A 21,440-nucleotide genomic window follows, 5' to 3' on the forward strand; every position below is an offset into this window, starting at 1 on the left:
TGACAGGTAGTGTGAGGTAATATCTATAGGACCAGATGACTAAATGCCTTAGCAAAAGTAAATCCCCTTCTGGCCACTACTTTCCTTCTCTAGATACAACTAATGGCATTCCTTTATGAGCTGCCAGAACCAATTTATGCATATAAAAGCACCCCCAAGCCACTCTTTTTTTAAAACTTTTTATTTTGAACTAATCTTAGACCCACCAAACAAGTTGCAAAAAGAGAGTTCCTATATGCCCTTCAACCAGCCTCTCCTAATTTTTACATCATATACAACCATAGTACAATTACCAAACCAGTAAGAGTAGTGCAATACTAGTGACTAATTTTGCCAGTTTTGAGCAATTACAAAGCTTCCATAAATATTCTTGCACATATCTATAGATGCCCTGTGTGTCCGAGGTCCCCAGGACTACTCTCTGGGAGATGATTCACCAAAAGGACTCACAGGTCTCAGAAAAGCTGTTACACTCAGTGACAGCATATTACAGCAAAAGGATACAGGCTGAAATAAGCAAAGAGAAAAGGAGCATGAGCAAAGTCCAGTAGAAATCAGGCACAAGCTCCCAGGTGTCATCCCATAGTGGGGTAGCATGGATGTGCTTAATTCTCCCAGCAATGATGCATAACAACACATGCAAAGTGATGTCAACCAGGAAAGCCTGCCCAAGTCCTGGTGCCCAGAGGTTTTGCTGGGGGTCAGTCACAAGGCATCCAGGACCTGCATGACTAACCACAGCTTTCAGATTCCAGTAGCCAGAGCAAAATAGATGTTCACCATAAATCAAATTGTTTGCATTAACTATCTGATCCAACTGGTATTGTGCAGGCCAAGGCCTCAGGCATACAAAAACATTCTTTGTAGAAAGAATATTCCAAGAGCTCAGAATTTGTCTTCCAGGAGCGAGCCAAGAGCCAATCTTGAAGACAGGCCTTTTTCAGGAACCCACACCATCTGAGTTAATCCTTTCCTACACAACCTGTGAGTATATTTCTGGGATCTCACTCATTTTAACAACGGCATGATATTGTATTATCTGGATGCACCACCACTAATTTAGCCAATTACCTACTTATTAACCTTCAAGCTATTTCTAGCTTTTGCCTCCTCTCAACAATAAAAACAAAGTTTTAGAAATTATAAAGAGCTACACAAAAGAAAATATAATTTTCTGGAATTACTGTCACTGACTAATAAATAAAGGTTTAGTCTAGAGTATGAACTTCAGTCACCTGAATGAATAAAGGGTAGCTTTAAGAATAACCTGATTTCAAATGTGAGTGAGCAAACAGAAGGCACTTGTGGAAAAGAAAAAAGTTGTAAAGGACTTTTCTCATCTCATAGAAGTCCTATGGTGTTTGCTTTCAGTAGTTAACAGGAAAGTAATCAAAGTAAACCAAAAATTACATGATTTCTAGAAAAGCATACAATAACATTACACAATAACAAAATATAACTCTAGAGTTTAGTAACTTTTTTATATACATCTAGAGTCCAGGATTCCTATTTTGCAATCATTGTAACTTCATCAGGCTTTCACCATAAATGCAAATACTAAATTTTTATGTTAATGATAAGAATAAATGTCAAAATTAGAGGTACATACACTCTCTTCTATCCTACAAGTCATAAACATAATATTACAATTTTGTAACTAATAAAACCTCAACTATTTTAAATGTACTGGCTTAGTTTCCTATTTTTTAATTTTTTAAGCTTTCATTTAAATTCCAGTTAGCTAATATATAGTGTAATGTTAGTTTCAGGTGTAAAATTTAGTGATTCTATACTTCCATACAACATATTTTTTAAATTTTTCATATCTATTAATATCTAAGATAAGGTATAATCTTACAAGATTAAACCTCCTTTGCACGATGGGACAGCTAAAGATAAAAAGAAAGAAGTCCTGGCCCATATGAAGTTTACCATTAAGCTGAGGGGAAAAAAAAAAGAGACTTTTTTTTATGCTTTTGTCAAATAATAATAAAAAGTTTAACCTTATATGTGCCTCACTTAAAACAAAAACAGAAACAAATAATTTCCACTAGTTAATGGTTTTAAACACTTATATCTTAAAATAAGAAAATGGGGGCGCCTGAGTGTCTCAGTCAGTTGGGCATCTGCCTTCCTGGGTCATGATCTCAGGGTCCTAGAATCTAGCCCACATCAGCTCCCTGCTCAGTGGGGAGCCTGCTTCTCCATCTTCCTCTGTCCCTCCCCTCTGCTCACATGTGCATGTGTGCTCTCTCTCTCCCTCTCAAATAAATAAATAAAATCTTAAAAAATAAAATAAAGTCCCACAAGTTCATTTTTTCTTTCATTTCTCTTGCCTTTGAAGATGTGTCATGAAAAAATTGCGTGGCCGATGTCAAAGAGGTTGCAGCCTATGTTCTCCTCAATGATTTTGATTGATTCCTGTCTCACATCGAGGTCTTTCATCCATTTGGAGCTTATCTTTGTGTATGGTGTGAAGATATTTGCAAATGACACTATAGATAAAAGCCTGGTATCCAAGATCCACAAAGAACTCAAACTCAATACACGAGGAACAAATAATCAAATCAAACGATGGGCAGAAGATATGAACAGACACTTTTCCAATGAAGACATACAAATGGCTAACAGACACATGAAAAAATGTTCAACATCATTAGCCATCAGGGAAATTCAAATCAAAACCACATTCAGATACCACCTTACACCAGTTAGAATGGCAAAAATTGACAAGGCAGGAAACAACGAATGTTGGAGAGGATGTGGAGAAAGGGGATCCCTCTTACATGTTGGTGGGAATGCAAGTTGGTACAGCCACTTTGGAAAACAGTGTGGAGGTCCCTTAAAAGGTTAAAAATTGAGCTACCCTATGATCCAGCAATTACACTACTGGGTATTTACCCCAAAGATACAGACGTAGTGAAGAGAAGGGCCATATGCACCCCAATGTTCAGAGCAGCATTGTCCACAATAGCTAAATTGTGGAAGGAGCCAAGATGCCCTTCAACAGATGACTGGATTAAGAAGATGTGGTCCAGGGGCGCCTGGGTGGCACAGTGGTTAAGCGTCTGCCTTCGGCTCAGGGCGTGATCCCGGCGTTCTGGGATCGAGCCCCACATCAGGCTCCTCCGCTATGAGCCTGCTTCCTCCTCTCCCACTCCCCCTGCTTGTGTACCCTCTCTCGCTGGCTGTCTCTATCTCTGTCAAATAAATAAATAAAATCTTTAAAAAAAAAAAAAAAAAAGAAGATGTGGTCCATATATACAATATATACAATAAAATATTACTCAGCCATCAGAAAGAACGATTACCCAACATTTGCAGCAACATGGACTGGAGGAGATTATGCTAAATGAAATAAGCAGAGAAAGACAATTATCATATGGTTTCACTCATTTATGGAACATAAGAAATAGCAGGAAGATCGGTAGGAAAAGGAAGGGAAGAATGAAGGGGGGGTAAACAGAAGGGGGAATGAACCATGAGAGACTATGGACTCTGGGAAACAAACTGAGGGCTTCAGAGGGGAGGGGGGGGGGATTGGGATAGGCCGGTGATGGGTATTAAGAAGGGCACGTATTGCATGGTGCACTATGTGTTACACGTAAATAATGAATCATGGAACACTACATCAAAAACTAAAGATATACTGTATGGTGACTAACATAACATAATAAAAAATTACTATAAAAGTAAATAAAATAAAATAAGAAAATAAGAAATACACATATTTTCATTCATTTTTCTGTAAACAGCTTTAAACATTTAATGAACATTAATATTTCAAAAGAAACCTTGCTATAGAATAAATTAGAGCAACGCATATTCTCAAAACACACATAATCAAGAACATAGATGACAACAACAGAAAAACTGCTTATAATCACATCTCAGTAAAATAACTTGGATTTTAACAACAACTTTTAATGAAAATAAGACTTTTCCTTCTTTGACTGTTTAAAGAGTAAACCCAATTTTTTTCTGATATACCACTTTTCTAAATACCGTTAACTGGTACTAGGTCCCATATACTAGAAAATATTTATACAATATCAAGAAATGAAGGTAGAACAAGGTAGAGGGGAAAGAGACAAAAAACTTCAATGCTACTCAAACACCAACAACCAAAAATTCATTGAATTCTCTGAAACAGTAAAAATTTACACCTTAGCATTTTGTGCATTTTTTTTTTTTTTGCATCTGGGTTGGCTTGTTCAAAAATACAAATTTGAAGCTTTTTTGAAGAAGCATCTTGAAGGTTAAAGTCCTTTTATCTAAGCAATGTATTTTTATTCCCCTTTATTCAAATAGCTTATAAAACTCTAGGATGGAAAACAAAGCAAGTTGACAAAAGAACACAGCTAACACGGCATACTATAAAGGCCAAAAATAAAAAACAGGGCAAGAATGTCAGCAGTAAGCATAAAAATCAAATTATGTTTAAAAAGATAAAGAAAAATTTTCAAACAGATACAAACATTATATGTATGTAGTAAGTATATTTTCATAAGCCTTAATTATAATTTTTTAACTTTTCAGGTCCCTTCATGACACTCTTAAAATTAGGTCCCTCTTACTTAGGCAACAGGTACATGTTCTAGTAACCCAGACTATTACTTATCATCATTTAACCAATTACTTTCCTTTATTCAGCTCAAGAGAGAAAACTTTACTTTCAGCCCCTCTTTACACAAGCTGAAGTTAATATACAACTCTGTGTTATTATTTCAGAGTCCCATATATGCTCTTTTAAAAACTGAGATATAACTGACATTGTATTAGTTTCAGGTGTACAATATGATTCAATAATTATAATTTTATGAGCTGTAACTTCCTAAATATTACTTGTCCGCAGTATGAGGCTCTGGAAATCAGAGAAATAGAAGACGCAATCCTGTCTTTAAGAGGTTTACAGTTCATTATAATTCTGTAGGTCTCAAGATAAAAAGATAATCCTACAGTAGAAAAAAAATCCCAGAACCAGCATCCAAAAAGAACTTGCATTCTACCCACTATCTGTCCTCTCCTATGCTAAGTATCCTTAAACAAGTCAGGTCACTCACTACTCAGCCTCAGTGTCATTTGTAAAATGAAAGGGCTGATCTAAGTGATCTTTAAGGTCCTTTTTGGCAAGAAATCCTATTATTTTAATCTGACACATAATTTATAATATGTATAATAACTATGCTGCCTATGGTAATTAGAAGTCGGTGATAAACAGGCAACATAAATAACAATAAAACCACAATTTATTTTATACAAGCAATATTTAAATTCTTCTCTTATGTTATTTTCAACCAGTATCTATAAACACTTTCAGAGCCTTCTGTTTTTTTCACTATGGACACACTTTAAAAAGACAAAGATTCTACATCATACATCCCAATAGCCCAATGTCCCTTACACCTCCCCAATAAACATCAGGAAATAAGACTCTGCAAGACTAATACGACAGCATCTCTCAAACTACAGTCTATAAATATATTCAATGGTCTGTAAATTCTGAGAATTTTTAACTTTTATGTTTTCATTTCAATGATGGCCTGAAAAATTCTGAGAATTTTTAACTTTTATGTTTTCATTTCAATGATGCCACATGATGTCAATGTCTGTTTTCAATCAAGTGATGCCAAGTAGTATCACCTTAATTATCAGGGACTAAGGAGAAAAGAGCAATGGCAGACTTTAAATGTATATGCATTCACACCCAGGTGAGGGCCAAATGATGTCACCCTTTCCAAACAGTAGAAGGTTCTTTAGTAGCTCAAATAGAGAAAAGAGGTGGGAAAGTTGAGTCATCACATGAACTACACTAGAATATATATATATATATATATATATATATATATATATATATATATATATATTCCAAAAGAACCTGTATCATAAGTTAACTTATTTATATTGCAAGCAATAATTTGATATAGCAAATTACCATCTATAAGAGTAACTAATTTGAATAGTACTGTGTTGTTTGTAAATGCAACCCACTTTTATGGTTTCATAGTGTGATTTGATATGAAAAGTTATTAGCTTGTTTTATAATTCTGCCTATTTCTGTGATATTAAAATAAAACTAAAGTCAATAATGGGAGTTCATGAGACTATTACTTGCATTTAAAATTGAGTCAATGCCTTAAACTAGTTTGAGGAAACACTGCTTTTATGAGCAACTGTTCTATTCCCTTCCTCCTAATTCCATAAATTTCTGGACTTGTGGTAGCACCAACCCTGGGTGCTTAGCCTAGGGAGAAGGGAGAAGGGCCCAGATCAGGGGTTGATAAACTATGACCCACGGGTCAAATCTGGCCCTTCATCTGTTTTTGTAATCAAAGTTTTACTGAACCACAACCATACCCATTTGTTTGCAAATGGTTTATGGCTACTTTCAAGCTATAATGGCAGAACTAAGTAGTTGCCACAGAAACAGCACAGCCCACAAATCATAAAATATTACTATCTGGCCCTTTACAGAAAAAATATGCTGACCAGTGGCCCACATGAGCTAACAGGGCAAAATGAGAATGGGCCCACTGGCATTTGAAAGTCCTGGAGCAAGCAAATGGGAAACAAAGTATTACTGTCTCTGGAAGAGACAGTAAGATTCTCTCATCTGTAAAATGAAGGTGTTAAATATTAGTTATAAGCTTACAGCATTTTTCAACTGATCATTTGTTAAGCTGTATGTGAGGCTCTGTGCTAAGTATTTAATTTAATGCAAAAGAACAACCAGTTTCTACCATCAGGGGAAACTTTTATTTTTAAGTATCATCCTCTAAATTATTTTTTTTAAGTTTATTTACTTAAGTAATCTCTACCCCCAGCATGGGGCTCAAACTCACAACCCTGAGACCAAGAGTCTCATGTTCCTCTGACTGAGCCAGCCAGGCGCCCCACCCTCTAACTTTTCTAAGGATCTACTGATCCTATCACCAAACCGTGGTTTTAAAGTTGGGCAAGTCCCACTTCATACATTAGGAAACTGAAAGACGTAAAAGTTAAGTTACAGTTATACAGCCGGTAAATGGAGGAGTCTAAACTCTAATGAGGTCTGTTTGACTCCAAACCCCATGCTAAAAACTACTGGAAACTACAATTCATCTAATATTGTAAAAGTTTGTGAGGAGAAAAATTCTTCTCACTCAAACTCCACCAGCAAGTAAAGACTATCTTTGAGGTAAGTTTTAGCATAATTTTTCAGAGACAGCCTCCACAGACATTAAAAAAAAAAAAAAAAGGCATTAAAAACTCTGTGTGTGTGTGTGTGTGTGTGTGTGTGTGTGTGTGTGTCTCCTCTACTTGCTGACCTGAAATCCTGTGAACCAGAACAGTGGCTGCCACTACTGATCACATATCAAAATAAAACTTACCCTAATGTGTCTTTATTAAGGTATATCAAAGTCTACTATCCTAATGCTTTACATACATTGAAAAACATATATAAAATATAAGTTTTAGAGGTAAAAAGTAAATATGGTGTTTCCAATGTTTTATTCCAATACCCCAATGTATCATCTTATGTCCACCATATGAACACACTGTTTTGGAGATCGATGAAGAAGACAATGCTTTCCCTTCAGCAAGTAGAGATAAGACTTGAAATGCAAATGAACCAGAGACCTAAGATGAAATAAATGAAAATAAATTTGCTGAAATGGTGTAAATGGTTTGTTTTTTGTTAGAGGAAAAGGACTAGAATATAGGACTGCACCACAGTGTGGTGGTTATTGGAATTTGCAGAAGCGTAATTGGCAGCAAAAATCCAACTTGGTGACTCCATCAGACTTGTCTCTACTGCATATTCTCTGAGCAATTATTTATGGCTCTCATAACAGTATCAGTAAATTAGATACACCAGGATTATGGACACTATGCATTTTTTTATATTGGGTTTCCTAGGTTGCCATATTATAAAATAAATGCTTCCTAATTTGAATACACTTAGCATAGTACAAGTTTACCCCTTTTCAAAGCTGCAAGACTACCCATATTGAAGCAAACAGTCTTCTTCTATAGACAATGAAACAAATGGATCTAGTCAAATACATATAATGTGTACACAGGATTAAGGCATCCCAGTAATATCAAGGGGATGAACGTGAATGTTATTGTCTATCACCTAAACTTTCAAAGGAATCATGTTTATGAAGTCCCAAGAAATTAAAATAATTATGGAAACACTTCAATTAAGTAGTAAAAATAGACCATGTGTCTACTGAAAACTTGTATCTGCTACCATTTTGTTTTAAGACAGGAACATGAGGAGCACCTGCGTGGCTCAGCTGGTTAAGCATGTGACTCTTGATTTTGGCTCAGGTCATGATCTCAGGGTTGTGAGATCGAGCCCATGTCAGGCTCCGTACTGGGTGTGCAGCCTACTTTTAGGATTGTCTCTCTCCCTCTCCCTCTGCCCCTCCCACCCTCTCCCTCTCTTAAAAAATAAACAAAAAATAAGACAAGAACATAAACTGAAGCTTAAAATATAATGATATACTTTATTAGTGTCCCAAATATTGTGAAATCAATCTAATATTTCACAAACATCATAAAAGAGAAAGCTGTATAAGTCCTTAGTGTGATCAATCATAAAAAGCTTTAAAAAGATGTTAGTAAAACAAAATGTCAGAGAGGAAAATGGCCCTGCCTTGGTCTTCTGCAGCTCATACATGCTCTGGATATTCTCCTCAGTTACTACCTGAACATCTCAAAACTTTGAAAGAGGATCAAGTCACCCATAGCCACCAAATGTCAGAACTTTAACACCCTTGGGGGCCCTAAAAGTCCCTAAAATTTAGAATTTTATGTGCTATATACTACTCCTTCTTCATCCCATTAAAAAAAAGAAAGTTAGTGAAGAGTATATCCTATATAAACTACTCCAAAGAGCTCCTTTTTGTGACGTCCCACAAAGCTAATAAAATATCTAGATCTAAATCTCGATTGAGATCATATCTTGTTATACAACACTAATGAACAAAGAAAAAAAGAAGACCTTGAGAGAACAGTTTTTCTTCAACCCTGAGGGAGGACATTTCTTCTTACATGCTTACGAATAAATAAATCATCTCCAGAAAGAAGGCATGAATTTACAATACAAGTTACTGATTTAGCTTTTGAGGTTAAAGCTATCTGAACTCAAACTGAGACATTTCGGCTTTTTAGAAATTCACCTCTGCATTAAGGATTACTATATTTCCAGCAGTCGTTAATGTGCGGGCAGTGTTCACAAACTGTCCAAATATAATTAACTATAAAAGGTATTAGTTAAAAAAAAAAAAAAAGGAAAAGGAAACATGTTTCAGAAAGAAGAATTAGCAAGAGGCTAAGGATCAGTTAGGTTATGTTTCTTACCTATAAGTCTTCAGCAACTTGCTCCTATAACTCAACTGGAAAAAACCTACAAAACTGATTTTGAGGCTAGTATAATACAACATGAAATAAAACTTCAACAACTTGATATTGGCCCATAAATTCTGAAGACACCAGCAATTTTTTAAAAGGAAGGCTATTAGGCCACAGCTTGAACAGCCGAAATAAAGTTAACTGATTAAACACACTTGGTAACTCTCTTTTCCTTGAGGTAACAGAAAGTTAAAATCAGAGAAGAAAGTTCTGAGTCATAAGAGATCTTCTAGCGTAAATGTTTCATTTGCTTTTTGTTGTTGTTTCTTGAGGAAAAAGTAACATATAATTTTAAAAACACACCCTGTTTGGGTGTACAGTTCTGAGTTTCAACAAACTCACACACTCATGTAGCCACACCACAATCAAGATATTGACCATTTCCATCATGCCAATAAGTTTCCTCATACCCACTTGTAATCAATCTCCTCACCTTCCCACCCTGAGCCCCTGAAACCACAAACCTGATTCTCACTTTCACAGCTTTGCCCTTTGCAGAATGTCATAAAACAAATCACATAAAATGTAGCCATTTGAGTCTGGCCTCTTTCATTTAATACAATGCATTTGAGACTCATCCCTGTTGTTTATATCAGTAGTTTGTTCTTTTTTATTGCTGAGTGGTATTCTGCTATATGAATATTCCATTACTTGAGTATGAATTTCTTTATCCATTCACCAGCTGATAAATATTCATGTTGTTTGTGCTGTTTGGTTATAGTGAATAAAAGTACTAAAAGCATTTTCATACAGATTTTTGCAGGAATATAATTTCTTTGCTTAAAAGAATACCTAGGTGAAAGACTGTTGGGTCACATAATTAAAATGTTTAACTTTGCAAAAAAACTGCCAAAGGGTTTTCCAGAGTGGCTACACCATTTAGCATCTCCATCAGCATGGATGAGAGTTGGAGCTCCTCTACACCCCCATCAGCATCTGGCATAGTCGGGGTTTTGATTTTTGTTTTTGAACCATTCCAATAGGTGTGTAGCAGTATTTCATTATGATTTTAATTTGCATTTCCCTAACAACTAATGATTGAGCATCTCTTCACGTGCTTATTTGCCATCTGTATATCTTCTTTGAAGTGTTTATTTACATCTTTTGCCCACTTAAAAAATTAGACTGAGTTTTCATGGTTCTTTATTATTCTAGTTACTAGTCCTTTAACATAGAAGTTATACAAATATTAACTGCCAGTCTGTGGCTTATCTCTTCATTTTCTTAAGAGTATCTGCAAAGAGTAGAAGTGTTAATATATTTTACAGTTCCTGTTCTTTGTATCATTAAGAAATCTTTGCCTTGCTCAAAGTGACAAAGATTTTCTCCTGAAGTTTTATAGTTTCAGGTTTTATGTTATCATGGATGATCCATTTGGAATTAGGTTTGTGCAATGGTGTGAAGAATTGGTCAAGGTTTGTTTTTTACAAACAGATATCCAATTGTTCTAGCCCCATTTGCTGAAAAACTATCGCTTTTCCGTTAAATTACCTTACCTTCTTTGTTCAAAATGAATTGACCATAATCTATTTATTTTCTGGACTCTCTATTCTGTTCCACTGATCTGGGAATCTACCCTATCACCAATGTAACACTGTCTTAATTACAGTGGCTTTATAGTAAGTCTTGAAGTCAGAGAGTGGAAGTCCTCTATATTCCCCTTTTTATAAATTGTTTTGGCTATTCTCAATCTTCTGCTTTTCCACATAAATTTCACAGTTGCCTTGTTGATTTCTACCAAAAAGCCTACTGGGATTTTGATTGGGATGTGTGTTAAATACACAGAGTCATTTGGAAAGAAACGACACCTTATCACTAAGTATTTCATGTTCTTGGCGCTCTTATGAAAGGTACAGCTTTTCAATTTCAATTTCCAATTGTTTTACTAGCATATAGAAAAACAAGTGATTTCTGTATAACCCACATCCTACAACCATGCTAAAATCACTTGTTAGATCTAGTAGCTTTCTTTTTTTGTGTAGAATCTTTCGGTTTTCTACTAAAATTATATGATCTATGAATAAAGACAGTCTTATTTCTTCTTTCCAAACTTGAATGTACTTAAATTATTTTTCTTGCCATATTATACTGGCTAGGATCTACAGTTCATTGCTGATTAGAAATGGTAAGATTGGGCTATCTTATCCTTTCTCCCAATCTTAAGAAGAAAGCTTGTGTCTTACCACTAAGTGTAATTTAAGTATGATGTTAGCTGAAGGTTTTTCTAGATGCCCTTTATCAAGTTAAGAAAGTTGCCTTCTACTCCTGCTTTGTTGAGAGTTTTCATCATGAATCGCTGATGAATTTTGTTGACTGGCTTTCTTTCCTACACTGAGATGATCCTTTTGTTTTTTTTAATATGTTGACGTGATGGATTTTATATTTTAATGTTGCATTCAAAATTTACCTTGCATTCCTGAAATAAGCTCCACTCAGTCCCTTCTTATTTATTGCTGGATTTAATTTGCTAATACTTTGTTAAGAATTTCTGTCTTTATGTTTATAATGGACATTAGTCTGTAGTTTTCTTGTAAATTTTCTGGAAGACTTGTATAGAATTGTTATTTCTCCTTTAAATGTCTGGTACATATTACCAGTAAAACCATTTGAAACTAGAGTTTTCTTTGTGAGATTTTTAACTACAAATTCAATTTTTTAACAGATATGGGATGATTTAAGTTATCTACTTCTTCTCAGTAAGTAGTTTGTGTCTTTCAAAGCATTTGTTCATTTCATCTCAGTTAACAAACTTAATGGAATAAAGCTATTCATAACATTCTCGTATTATCATTTAATGTCTATAGAATCTATAGGGATAGCCCCTCTCTCATTCCTGATATTACTATTTTGTTTTTTCTTTTTCTCTTGGTCAATCTGGGTAAAGTTTTATCAATTTTATTGGTCTTCTCAAAGAACTAGCATCTTATTTCATTGATTTTTTTTCCTCCATTGTTTTTGTTTTCAATTACACTGATTTCTGCTCTTTATTATTTCCTTCTGTCTGTTTATGTTGGGTTTAATTTGTTCTTCTTTTTCTATTTCTTACAAGCTTAGATTATTGATTTATAATCTTTCTATCTCATATAAGCATTTAATTGTATAAATTTCCCTGTAAGCACTGACTTAGCCATTTCACAAATTTTGAGATGTTGTATTTTCATTTTGATTTACTTGAAAATATCTTCTAAGTTCTCTTGTGATTTATTCTTTGACACATAGGTTATTTAGAACTGTTTTGCTTAATTACCAAATATTTGGGGATTTTCTAGATATGTTTGTATTAGTGATTTCTAATTTAATTCTTCTAGTGGGTCAAAAAACATACATTGTACCATTTCAACCTTTTAAATCTGTTGAGTTTTATTTTATGGCCCAGAGTACTGTCTATCTTGGTGAATATCTCATGTGTACTTGAAAGAAATGCATTTTGGGGCACCTGGGTGGCTCAGCCATTAAGCATCTGCCTTCGGCTCAGGTCATGATCCCAGGGTCCTGGGATCAAGCCCCGCATCGGGCTCCCTGCTTGGCGGGAAGTCAGCTTCTCCCTCTCCCACTCCCCTTGCTTATGTTCCCTCTCTCGCTGTCTCTCTCTGTCAAATAAATAAATAAAATCTTAAAAAAAAAAAAAAAAAAAGAAATGCATTTTCTGCAAGCAGCAAGTGGAATGTTTTGTAAATGTCAATTAGATCAAGTTGGTTATGTTACTCAGGTCTTCTGACTTTCTAGATTTAATTTGCTAACATTTTGTCTATTTTATCAATCACTGAGAGAGAAGATTGAAATCTTCATGCATGCAGGCATCCTTGCATACATATACAATGTGACAATCAAAATTAAGTACCAATTATACTTTTAAACTTCTCCCCACTTATTAAAAGTATTGCATGTTCACTGAAAAGAAATTTTAAAATTCTATAAAGTACTCATCCCACCACCTAAGGTGATTTTACTCTTTACTCTTATTTGAATGAAATGATATCTAGAGTGTCAAAGTACCAGGCATGTTCCTGGCCCTATCCACCATCTTAGATCCACAGCCAGAGGGCAGGCTGGAATGCTTGGCTTCCTGCCCACTGCTCAGAGGCCATCAGACGTTCATTTATCGTAGTTCTACTAAACTGAAACAGAATCTTTTCTACTTCCTGACTTTCTGATACTATATAGATCTCTAAAGATTTTTCCAAGCTTAAGAATCTTAAGAATTCTTTTTCTTCCCATAAGATGCCACTGTAATCTGAGTACAGCTCCTATATGATAAGATATTCTGCTATCTAATATTGTATTTTATTACTATTAGAAATAATAAATAATATTAAAGATAGGATCAAAATAAGGCTGAAAGCAAATATTAAAAATTTAAGTGTAGTACCAATAATATAAGATTAACTCAAGTCCAAAGAGAAAAACAATATCTACAATTCATACATTTGAAAATATTTACTGAGTGCCTACTGTGTGTTAAGCACTGTTCCTGCTGCTGAGAATAAAGTAGTGAAGAAAGTAGGCAGTCCCCATGACCACTCTATGGGGTGGAGGAGACACACACACACTCAACATAAATATATAACATGCTAGAAGGTGAAAACTGTAATGAAGAAACATAAAGCATAATAAGGGAGATGGGGACGCAGGGAGTGTGGTTAATACTTATATGGTCAGGAAAGTCCTCATTAATAAGATGACAGGAGAGAAGAAATCATATGGATATTTAGAGGGGAAATATTCCAGACTGAGGAATAACAAACACTTCTTGAGGCGGGAATGTTTGTCAGAATGTTTGAGGAACTATAAAGAAGCACATGGTCTGTGATTTTGAAAGGGATAATAAATTAGATAGCAACATACTGTTTTCAGCTAGTTAGTTCCATGTGGAGTTGCCTATTCAAAGTACAGCTTAAAACTTAAAAGTTCATGATTTTTCATTTAAATGAGGTAATTAGGCTAAGAAAATTCCCACACTTCCTAAAGGAAGTATTTTTCAAAATCCTTCTAAAACCAATACTAACTTGTCACAAAAACCACGACCATCCTGTGTTACAGAAGTGCATATTATATTCTGCATTTATCTCTAAAGAGAAAAACAAAGGCAAAGAGAGAGAGATATGGAAATAGTAAGAACCTACTCTTTCAGAAGGCACTAATAAAAACAAAGAAAAGCAGAGCTCTTTTCTCACTCAGGAAAATAAATTACTTCAGAAAAAAACTGAAAAACATGAGCCTACAATTACTGTTTAAAAGCAAATAAATACAACTTTTAAAAAGTGAATTTTCATATTTTACATAGGATTAAGTCAAGCAACCAGTATGAATTAATAAAATAAGTATACATACTTAAATTTTCCATTCAATCAAGTAACCCTAGAAAATATTTTTAAATTCCGTTGGCCAGGGAAAACATGGATTTGGATTTATCATTTTAACCAACTACAATAAAATTTAAAAGATGAGCGTCATCCGGGATAAACTTTACAGCCCTTGACTTACCAGGAATTACATCACATAATCCGAAATACGAATTAAAAAGCCATTAAGAAATGTAGAACTTTTTATATGCCACATTTTCTCCTTTGACTTCTTGCTTAGGTTTATAAATCTCAAAGGCTGTGTGGTAGTTTAAAATCTTGGTACACATTACAGAGACCCAAGCTTTTAATTTTCCAAACACGAATCTAAAAATTATAAAATCATAACTAAATCTTATCTCAGTTTAAGGAATTTTCTTAACTTCTGTTGAGATGATGTCCAGCTAAAATGGAAAAGCCTGACAATACTAAATGTTGCTGAGGCCGCAGAATAAGCAGAACTCTCCTATGCACTGTTAATGGGAAAGCAATCCGAACACACTTACACCTTGTAGCTTACCCACCACAAACCCTTGCAAGATACCTGCATCTTCAGATTTACTCATCACAATCCCCAGTATGGAAAGTGGGGTCAGTGGTAATCTCTCAAGGTCTCCATTACTATCACTCCCAATACTCTAAAATATGATAGTCAACCTCTGGCCATTTGGAGCAAACCAAATCCTACAAAGTACAAGACAGCACCAAACATAATAACATAATATCTAAATCTAAAATATTTATAAATCTGACAAATATTGCCATAAAAGAAACTACAGAAATAGACCTAGGCAATTTCATGTAGTTTTAGTAGTTAATATTTACCTTGGTGTGACAAAAGTAATACAAAACATACACACAGAGTCAACAATTAGATGGAGAAAAGGACTGACTATATAGGAACTTTTACAACCAACATTTAAAACTGCTCCAGACTCCAACTGTGAAAAAGATAATCTCAACAGATGACCAAACTTAAGAAGATATTTACTATACCAATTAGACCATGCTACCTTTTACACATCATCTGTTTTACATTTTTTTCTAATTATATTAGTTGATATTATAAGTCAGTGAACATAAAAGAAAACAAAGAAAAAGAAAAAAAGAGAGAAAAAGAAAAAACTTACTGGGATTGAAAATTCCTCAGCCAAATACTTCAAGGAGGCTGCTTCTCTTGCCAAGAACTTGTTTCTTTCTCTCATGTTGCCCTGAAGTTGTGTATCAAACTCCTTTCTTACCACAGAAGCAACAGAGTCAATAATTACCAGTTTAACTCCCTTTGAAATAATTTCTTCTTCCAAAGAGTCAATCCTATAAAAGCAGAATTTGCAAAATAGTAAATTAAAGATATAATATAAAAGAGGGTATTACAAAGATTAACCAACTTAAAAACAATGACAACAAATTGTTCTTCCCTAAGTTACAGTAATGATTGCAAATATTCAATATTCATAACTTATTTCCAGCTCTTCTATACATATAGCACCCTTTTGAAAATGCACCAAAATGCTTTCATTTAGTTTCACTCTCTGGTTCTCCTACGATACTGCTAATTTTAGGATAAAACTGCTTATCATAGCCCATCTCCAAAATGGCCCCATTTTACTCCCACCTTGTATTGACAGCCTTGTGCAGTCCCCTCCTACATTTACCAGGGTTGGTCTATATGACCAACAGCATATGACAAAATGATGGTATGGTACTTCTGAGAGTAAGTTATAAAAGACTACAGCTGCCATCTTGGGCTCTCTCTCACTTGCCCACTCTCTCAGATCACTCTCTCTGAGGAAGACAAGCTGCCATGTTGTTAACAGCCCTATGGAGAGGCCCACATGGTGAGGAACACAGGCCTCTGGCCAACAGCCAGCAAGGAACGGAGGCCTTCCAGCAATTACATGAGTGACCTTGGAATTCTCCAAGATTCTCCAGCCCCATTTGAACCTTGAGAAGACCACAGCCCTGGCCAATAGCTCGACTGCAACCTCTTCTGCAATCCCAAGCCAGAAACACTTAGCTAAATCACTTCCAGATACCTAAGCCTCTGCTACTACATGAGATAATACACGTTTGCTATTTTAAGCTCCTGAATTTTGGGGGTAACCTATTAATGGAACAATAGATAATTAATATACCACTTAAATAATTAATTAAATCTAAAACATTTCACTCATTCAATACGTTTTCATTTTTAAAGAAATATTTCATCCAATAGGCTGTGGCAAAAAAAGAACACTGAAATAATTATTTCCCATAACCCTAATACATATGCAGAGACTTTTTTTTCACTCAGCTGAAAACATAAAAAACAAAAAATAAATCTTCGAAGTATTACTAAAATACCAAAATCTAAAGCAGCATACCTTCGCAGAACTTCATCACAGCTGAGTTCCCGATAAAGGTGAACCTTACTGCTTGTCAAAAGTAATTTTTCTTCAGTGTTAAAATATCTGGGAAAACGAGATTCTGCTATCTCAACCAGTCTGTAGTGAAGAAAAAATAGCACGAGTGAAAATAGTTAATAATATTTAAGGCCATAATGCTGAACTTCTAATGAATTTTATTTAGGAAACTCATAAGCCACATGTAACACTAGAACAAAAATAGAGCAGATATAAGCAAAATAAGCCTTCCTTTACAAGCACTAAAAGAGGTTAGCAGTCAGAGCATGACACCAGCAAGGGCTTTCAGATGTCATCTAAGGTTAAGTAAGCAACAATGTCTCTGAGGTTTATCTTTCTAGGAATAGATATGTTTTTTTAATAAGTGATAATTTGACTAGCAGCTATAAGATATGTTTAGTAAATAAGAAAAATTATTTCATCATCATGAATGAAAGAAATATATTTGAACAAATATATAATATCATTCTAACAATCAAGTATCAGTAAGTATCTCTGTCTCCGAACAGAAAAATATGCTTTCTCAATTAAAACTTAATATATACATAAAATAAATGCTATCTAATAGCTTCTTGGTAAACAGGAAATTATTTCCTAAACAAATGGATGTTGTCCAATATGTCCTTAGTAGAGAAAAAAGGATTTTCTACATTCTAAACTCAAAGCCAGATCTAACGCATGCACAGGCCAAGTGTAGGAGAGTGACAAGGCCAAAGAGATGCAAATATCATCATTAATAGCTTAAGACATAGAGCTCAGTACTAGAAATTTCAAATATTTCTGGTTAAAAATATAAAAGTGTAACTCTTTCACTATAACTGTCTCCTATTTAAAAATGATACTTTATCAGTCTGATACTTAACCATCCAAGGATGACTGGGAGGAAGGACTATAAATACACAAAAATCACCCTATACTTTATGTTCCATTTAAAGGTAAAAGTACAAAGAACAGTGTTTTCATTTCTAGATAGTTAATGAGTCCCAAGAAGAGCCTGAGAACTTTAAAGAGATAAACAAAATAAATTCCTCACATATAATCAGAAATGAAAAAGAAAAATCTAAAATAGAGAAAGAGAGAAATAAAACTGGTTAATAATATTTTTAAAGTATATTTTGAACAATTTGAAAAAAAAGGCATCATTAGGTTGAACAGGAAAAGAAAAAATTACTTTACCAAAGGATGTATAAAGACTGAGAACAAAATGGATCAAATGAGCATTTAGGGGAAGTGCATGAGAGAGACACACAGGGTGGAATAAAGGAGGAAATGAGGTAAGCAATGAAAGCAGGAAGAAATGAGATGACATTGGCACAGGCAGGACAGGCACATTTCAAGGATTTGAGGGAAATTGGTAAATTTCTTGATTAGGGCAACTGTTTGCTGAGTTTGGAGCTGGTTACAGAAGTCAGCTAAAAGCTCTGACTCTTGGGACCGATTTTTAATAAGATAGGTATGGCAACATCGGCCAGAAACATGGAAGTTTTTCATAATTGGATGCCCGGCTGATTAGGTACTGAGTACTCATCTCAATCAGTGAGTACCTAACTCATTGGCAACAACAACTAACAGACAATAATAATTTTCTGCCTTCAATACTAGGCTGAATTTCAACTGGTGCCTTGAGTGGTAAAAAGCTCTGGAACTTATGACTGCTCTCTCATTCCATTAAGGCCCCTCAGAAGGAAGGTGGTCATGTATGGACACAAAGTGACTGTATTCACAGTCACCATACGAAATAACTATATCAAACAGTTATTTACATACCAATATGCTATAATTTTCTATAATCAGTTTCTCCAAGTATTTTAATTTTAGAAAAGATATCTAAAAATATATATAAATCAAAAACCAAATACAAATGTAGTATCTATATGCCTCACATTAATTATAGCAATTTCTTGTGACAATCTTCATCACGAAGATCTTTCCTGGCTAGAGTAACAACAGAAAAGATCCTATCTTTTGCTCCCAGACATTAATTACATAAAGTTTGAAAGCAATGCCATCTAGTGGACATCTTTTTCATAAAAAGTATTCCTTTCAAGGACGCACTTAAGATTCATTCATTCAAAACATATTTATTGAGGGGCGCCTAGGTGGCTCAGTTGGTTAGGCATCCAATTCTTGGTTTTGGCTTGGGTCATGATCTCGCAGTTGTGGGATCAACCCCACGTCAGGCTCTATGCTCAATATAGAGTCTGCTTCAGATTCTCTCTCCTTCTCCCTCTCCCTCACTCTCTCTCAAATAAATAGATAAAATATATTTTTTAAATATATATTGAGGACCTACTATACGCCAGGCACCATTCTAGGTGCTAAGGATGTGACAATGGACAACAACAACAACAAAAACAAAAACAAAAAAAACTTCCTTCACGGAACTTACAGTTTACTGAGAGAGACAAACACACACATATTATATATCAGGTAATAAGTGCTCTAAAGAAAAATGAATCAGGATGAGGGAACAGATTGTGAAAGATGTAAGCAAGTTCTACTTCATGTAAAGTGGTCTGGGAAAGCCTCTTTAATAAGGTGAATTTGAACAATGGTTTAAGAGAGATGAGAAAATGAACCATTTGATATCCAGCGGAAGAGTGCATAGAAAAAGAGAACTATATATAACAAGGGCCTGGGGTGATCGAGGAATAATAAACAAGGAGGCTAACATAGTTGGAACACAGGAAACAAGAAGGAGAATAAAAGGAAATAAGGTCAAGGTGCCTGGGTGGCTCACATTGGTTAAGCATCTGCCTTCAGCTCAGGTCATGATCCCAGGGTCCTAGGATCAAGTCTTGCATCGGGCTCCCTGCTCAGCCGGTGAGCCTGCTTCTCCCTCTACATCTGCCTCTCCCCCTTGCTCGTGCTTCCTCTTTCTCTCTCTCAAATCTTTTGAAAAAATTAATTAATTAATTAATTAAAAAGGAAATAAGGTCAGAGGGCTAGCCAGGGGCCAGGATCACATAAGATCCTTAGGTCTGTGGTATTTTGTTTAGATATTATTTAGTAAAATAAGAAACCTAGAAGCAGAACTGACATGCTCTGACTTCTTTTTTTTTTTTAAAGAATCACTCCATCAGATTTGGAAAAGAGGCAAAGAGGCTGTACCTGGGACATGGGTGAAAGCAAGACCAGCTAGTACAGTAGTCCAGATAAGAGATGATGGTGACTTGACCGAGAAGAGCTCAACTGATTAGAAGTAAGTGAACTCAAGGTAAAGTTCAAAAGAGGAGCTGAAGGGATTTCTTGACTAATTGGATGAGCATCTGGAGGAATGGAATTACCACTCATTGAAGTGGAGAAGACTGGATTCGTTCCAGGTTTTTGTTATTAGTTCCCCCTGTTACTTCACAGCTCTTGTATAAAAGGGAAGTACATTAGTACATTACTGACCACATGACAACTTGAAACAAAACACATGCTTAACGTAAAAAAAAAAAAAAGTTTTCCAAAATTCTAGTTGAAATATGGCATCATAAATGTGCTGAAATAGAAGTTTATGGTTTCTCAAAGCTTCTTGTACATATGTAATATTTTCCTGTTCATTAATTCAGTATGTATTTGTTCAGCAGTGTGATATAAATACACAATATGAATCTATTACTCCTTTACAGATTCCAGAAAATTCCAAAGTTTTGTTTTTGTAGTAAGTACTTATGACTAATTTCATTTTCTATCTTAGAACCTCTTCAAGATCTCCCCACTAATTCACCTAGATTCACATAGGCAGCTAGACTCATAAGGCAGCTAAAATTAGACTAAGGTGAAACCTCCCCAGACTCATGAAACCGTCTTAAAAAATGTCTCCGCTATTGTTTGCCCCCCAAGTCAAACAACTTGGATTCATGCCAAGAAGCAAATAGGTAAATGGTCCTAAGACCACACTGGTAATTAACTTCCTAACGAGCCGAAGTCATGGCTAGCCACTAACATTAACAAAGTCATGCCTCCTCCTGATACACTGATCTCAGAGAGCAACGCTCTAGTTAGTCAGGTAGGAATTGGAGCGCACTGGCTGGGGGGTACCTGGCACCTTGCAAGGCGACAGGCAGCTCCTCAGATCTAAGCTTGGCCACCGCTTCCACACAGAAAAATACAACATACACTTTTCCTTTGTACACAGAGCTATAATGATTACAATTTTACATGTTTGTGACTATTTAATGTCTTCCTCCCCTGTTGAACTACGTATTTCTTCCCAGTTTTCAGAGCTTTTCTGATTTCATGACAACTCAGGATTGTCCACTTCTACCTCCTAACTCCCCAATCCTATATTCCACTTCCCCAGGCC

The 21,440-nt window shown here is 35.2% G+C and overlaps 1 protein-coding gene across 21 annotated transcripts in view; it reads right to left on the reverse strand.

The window, feature by feature from the left end:
- RAD51B (RAD51 paralog B) overlaps positions 1-21,440 on the reverse strand; it is a 716,334-nt gene that overhangs the window by 660,583 nt on the left and 34,311 nt on the right. For all 21 annotated transcript variants that reach the window (XM_057318613.1, XM_048219988.2, XM_048219986.2 and 18 more), the window contains 2 exons: positions 17,108-17,227; positions 15,875-16,058 (listed from right to left, as the gene is read on the reverse strand). In XM_057318613.1, the coding sequence (XP_057174596.1) occupies positions 15,875-16,058; positions 17,108-17,227 (304 nt within the window). The remainder of the gene's footprint in view (positions 1-15,874; positions 16,059-17,107; positions 17,228-21,440) is intronic.

Source organism: Ursus arctos, unplaced genomic scaffold (genome assembly GCF_023065955.2).
Source record: "Ursus arctos isolate Adak ecotype North America unplaced genomic scaffold, UrsArc2.0 scaffold_25, whole genome shotgun sequence".
Taxonomy (NCBI): domain Eukaryota; kingdom Metazoa; phylum Chordata; class Mammalia; order Carnivora; family Ursidae; genus Ursus; species Ursus arctos.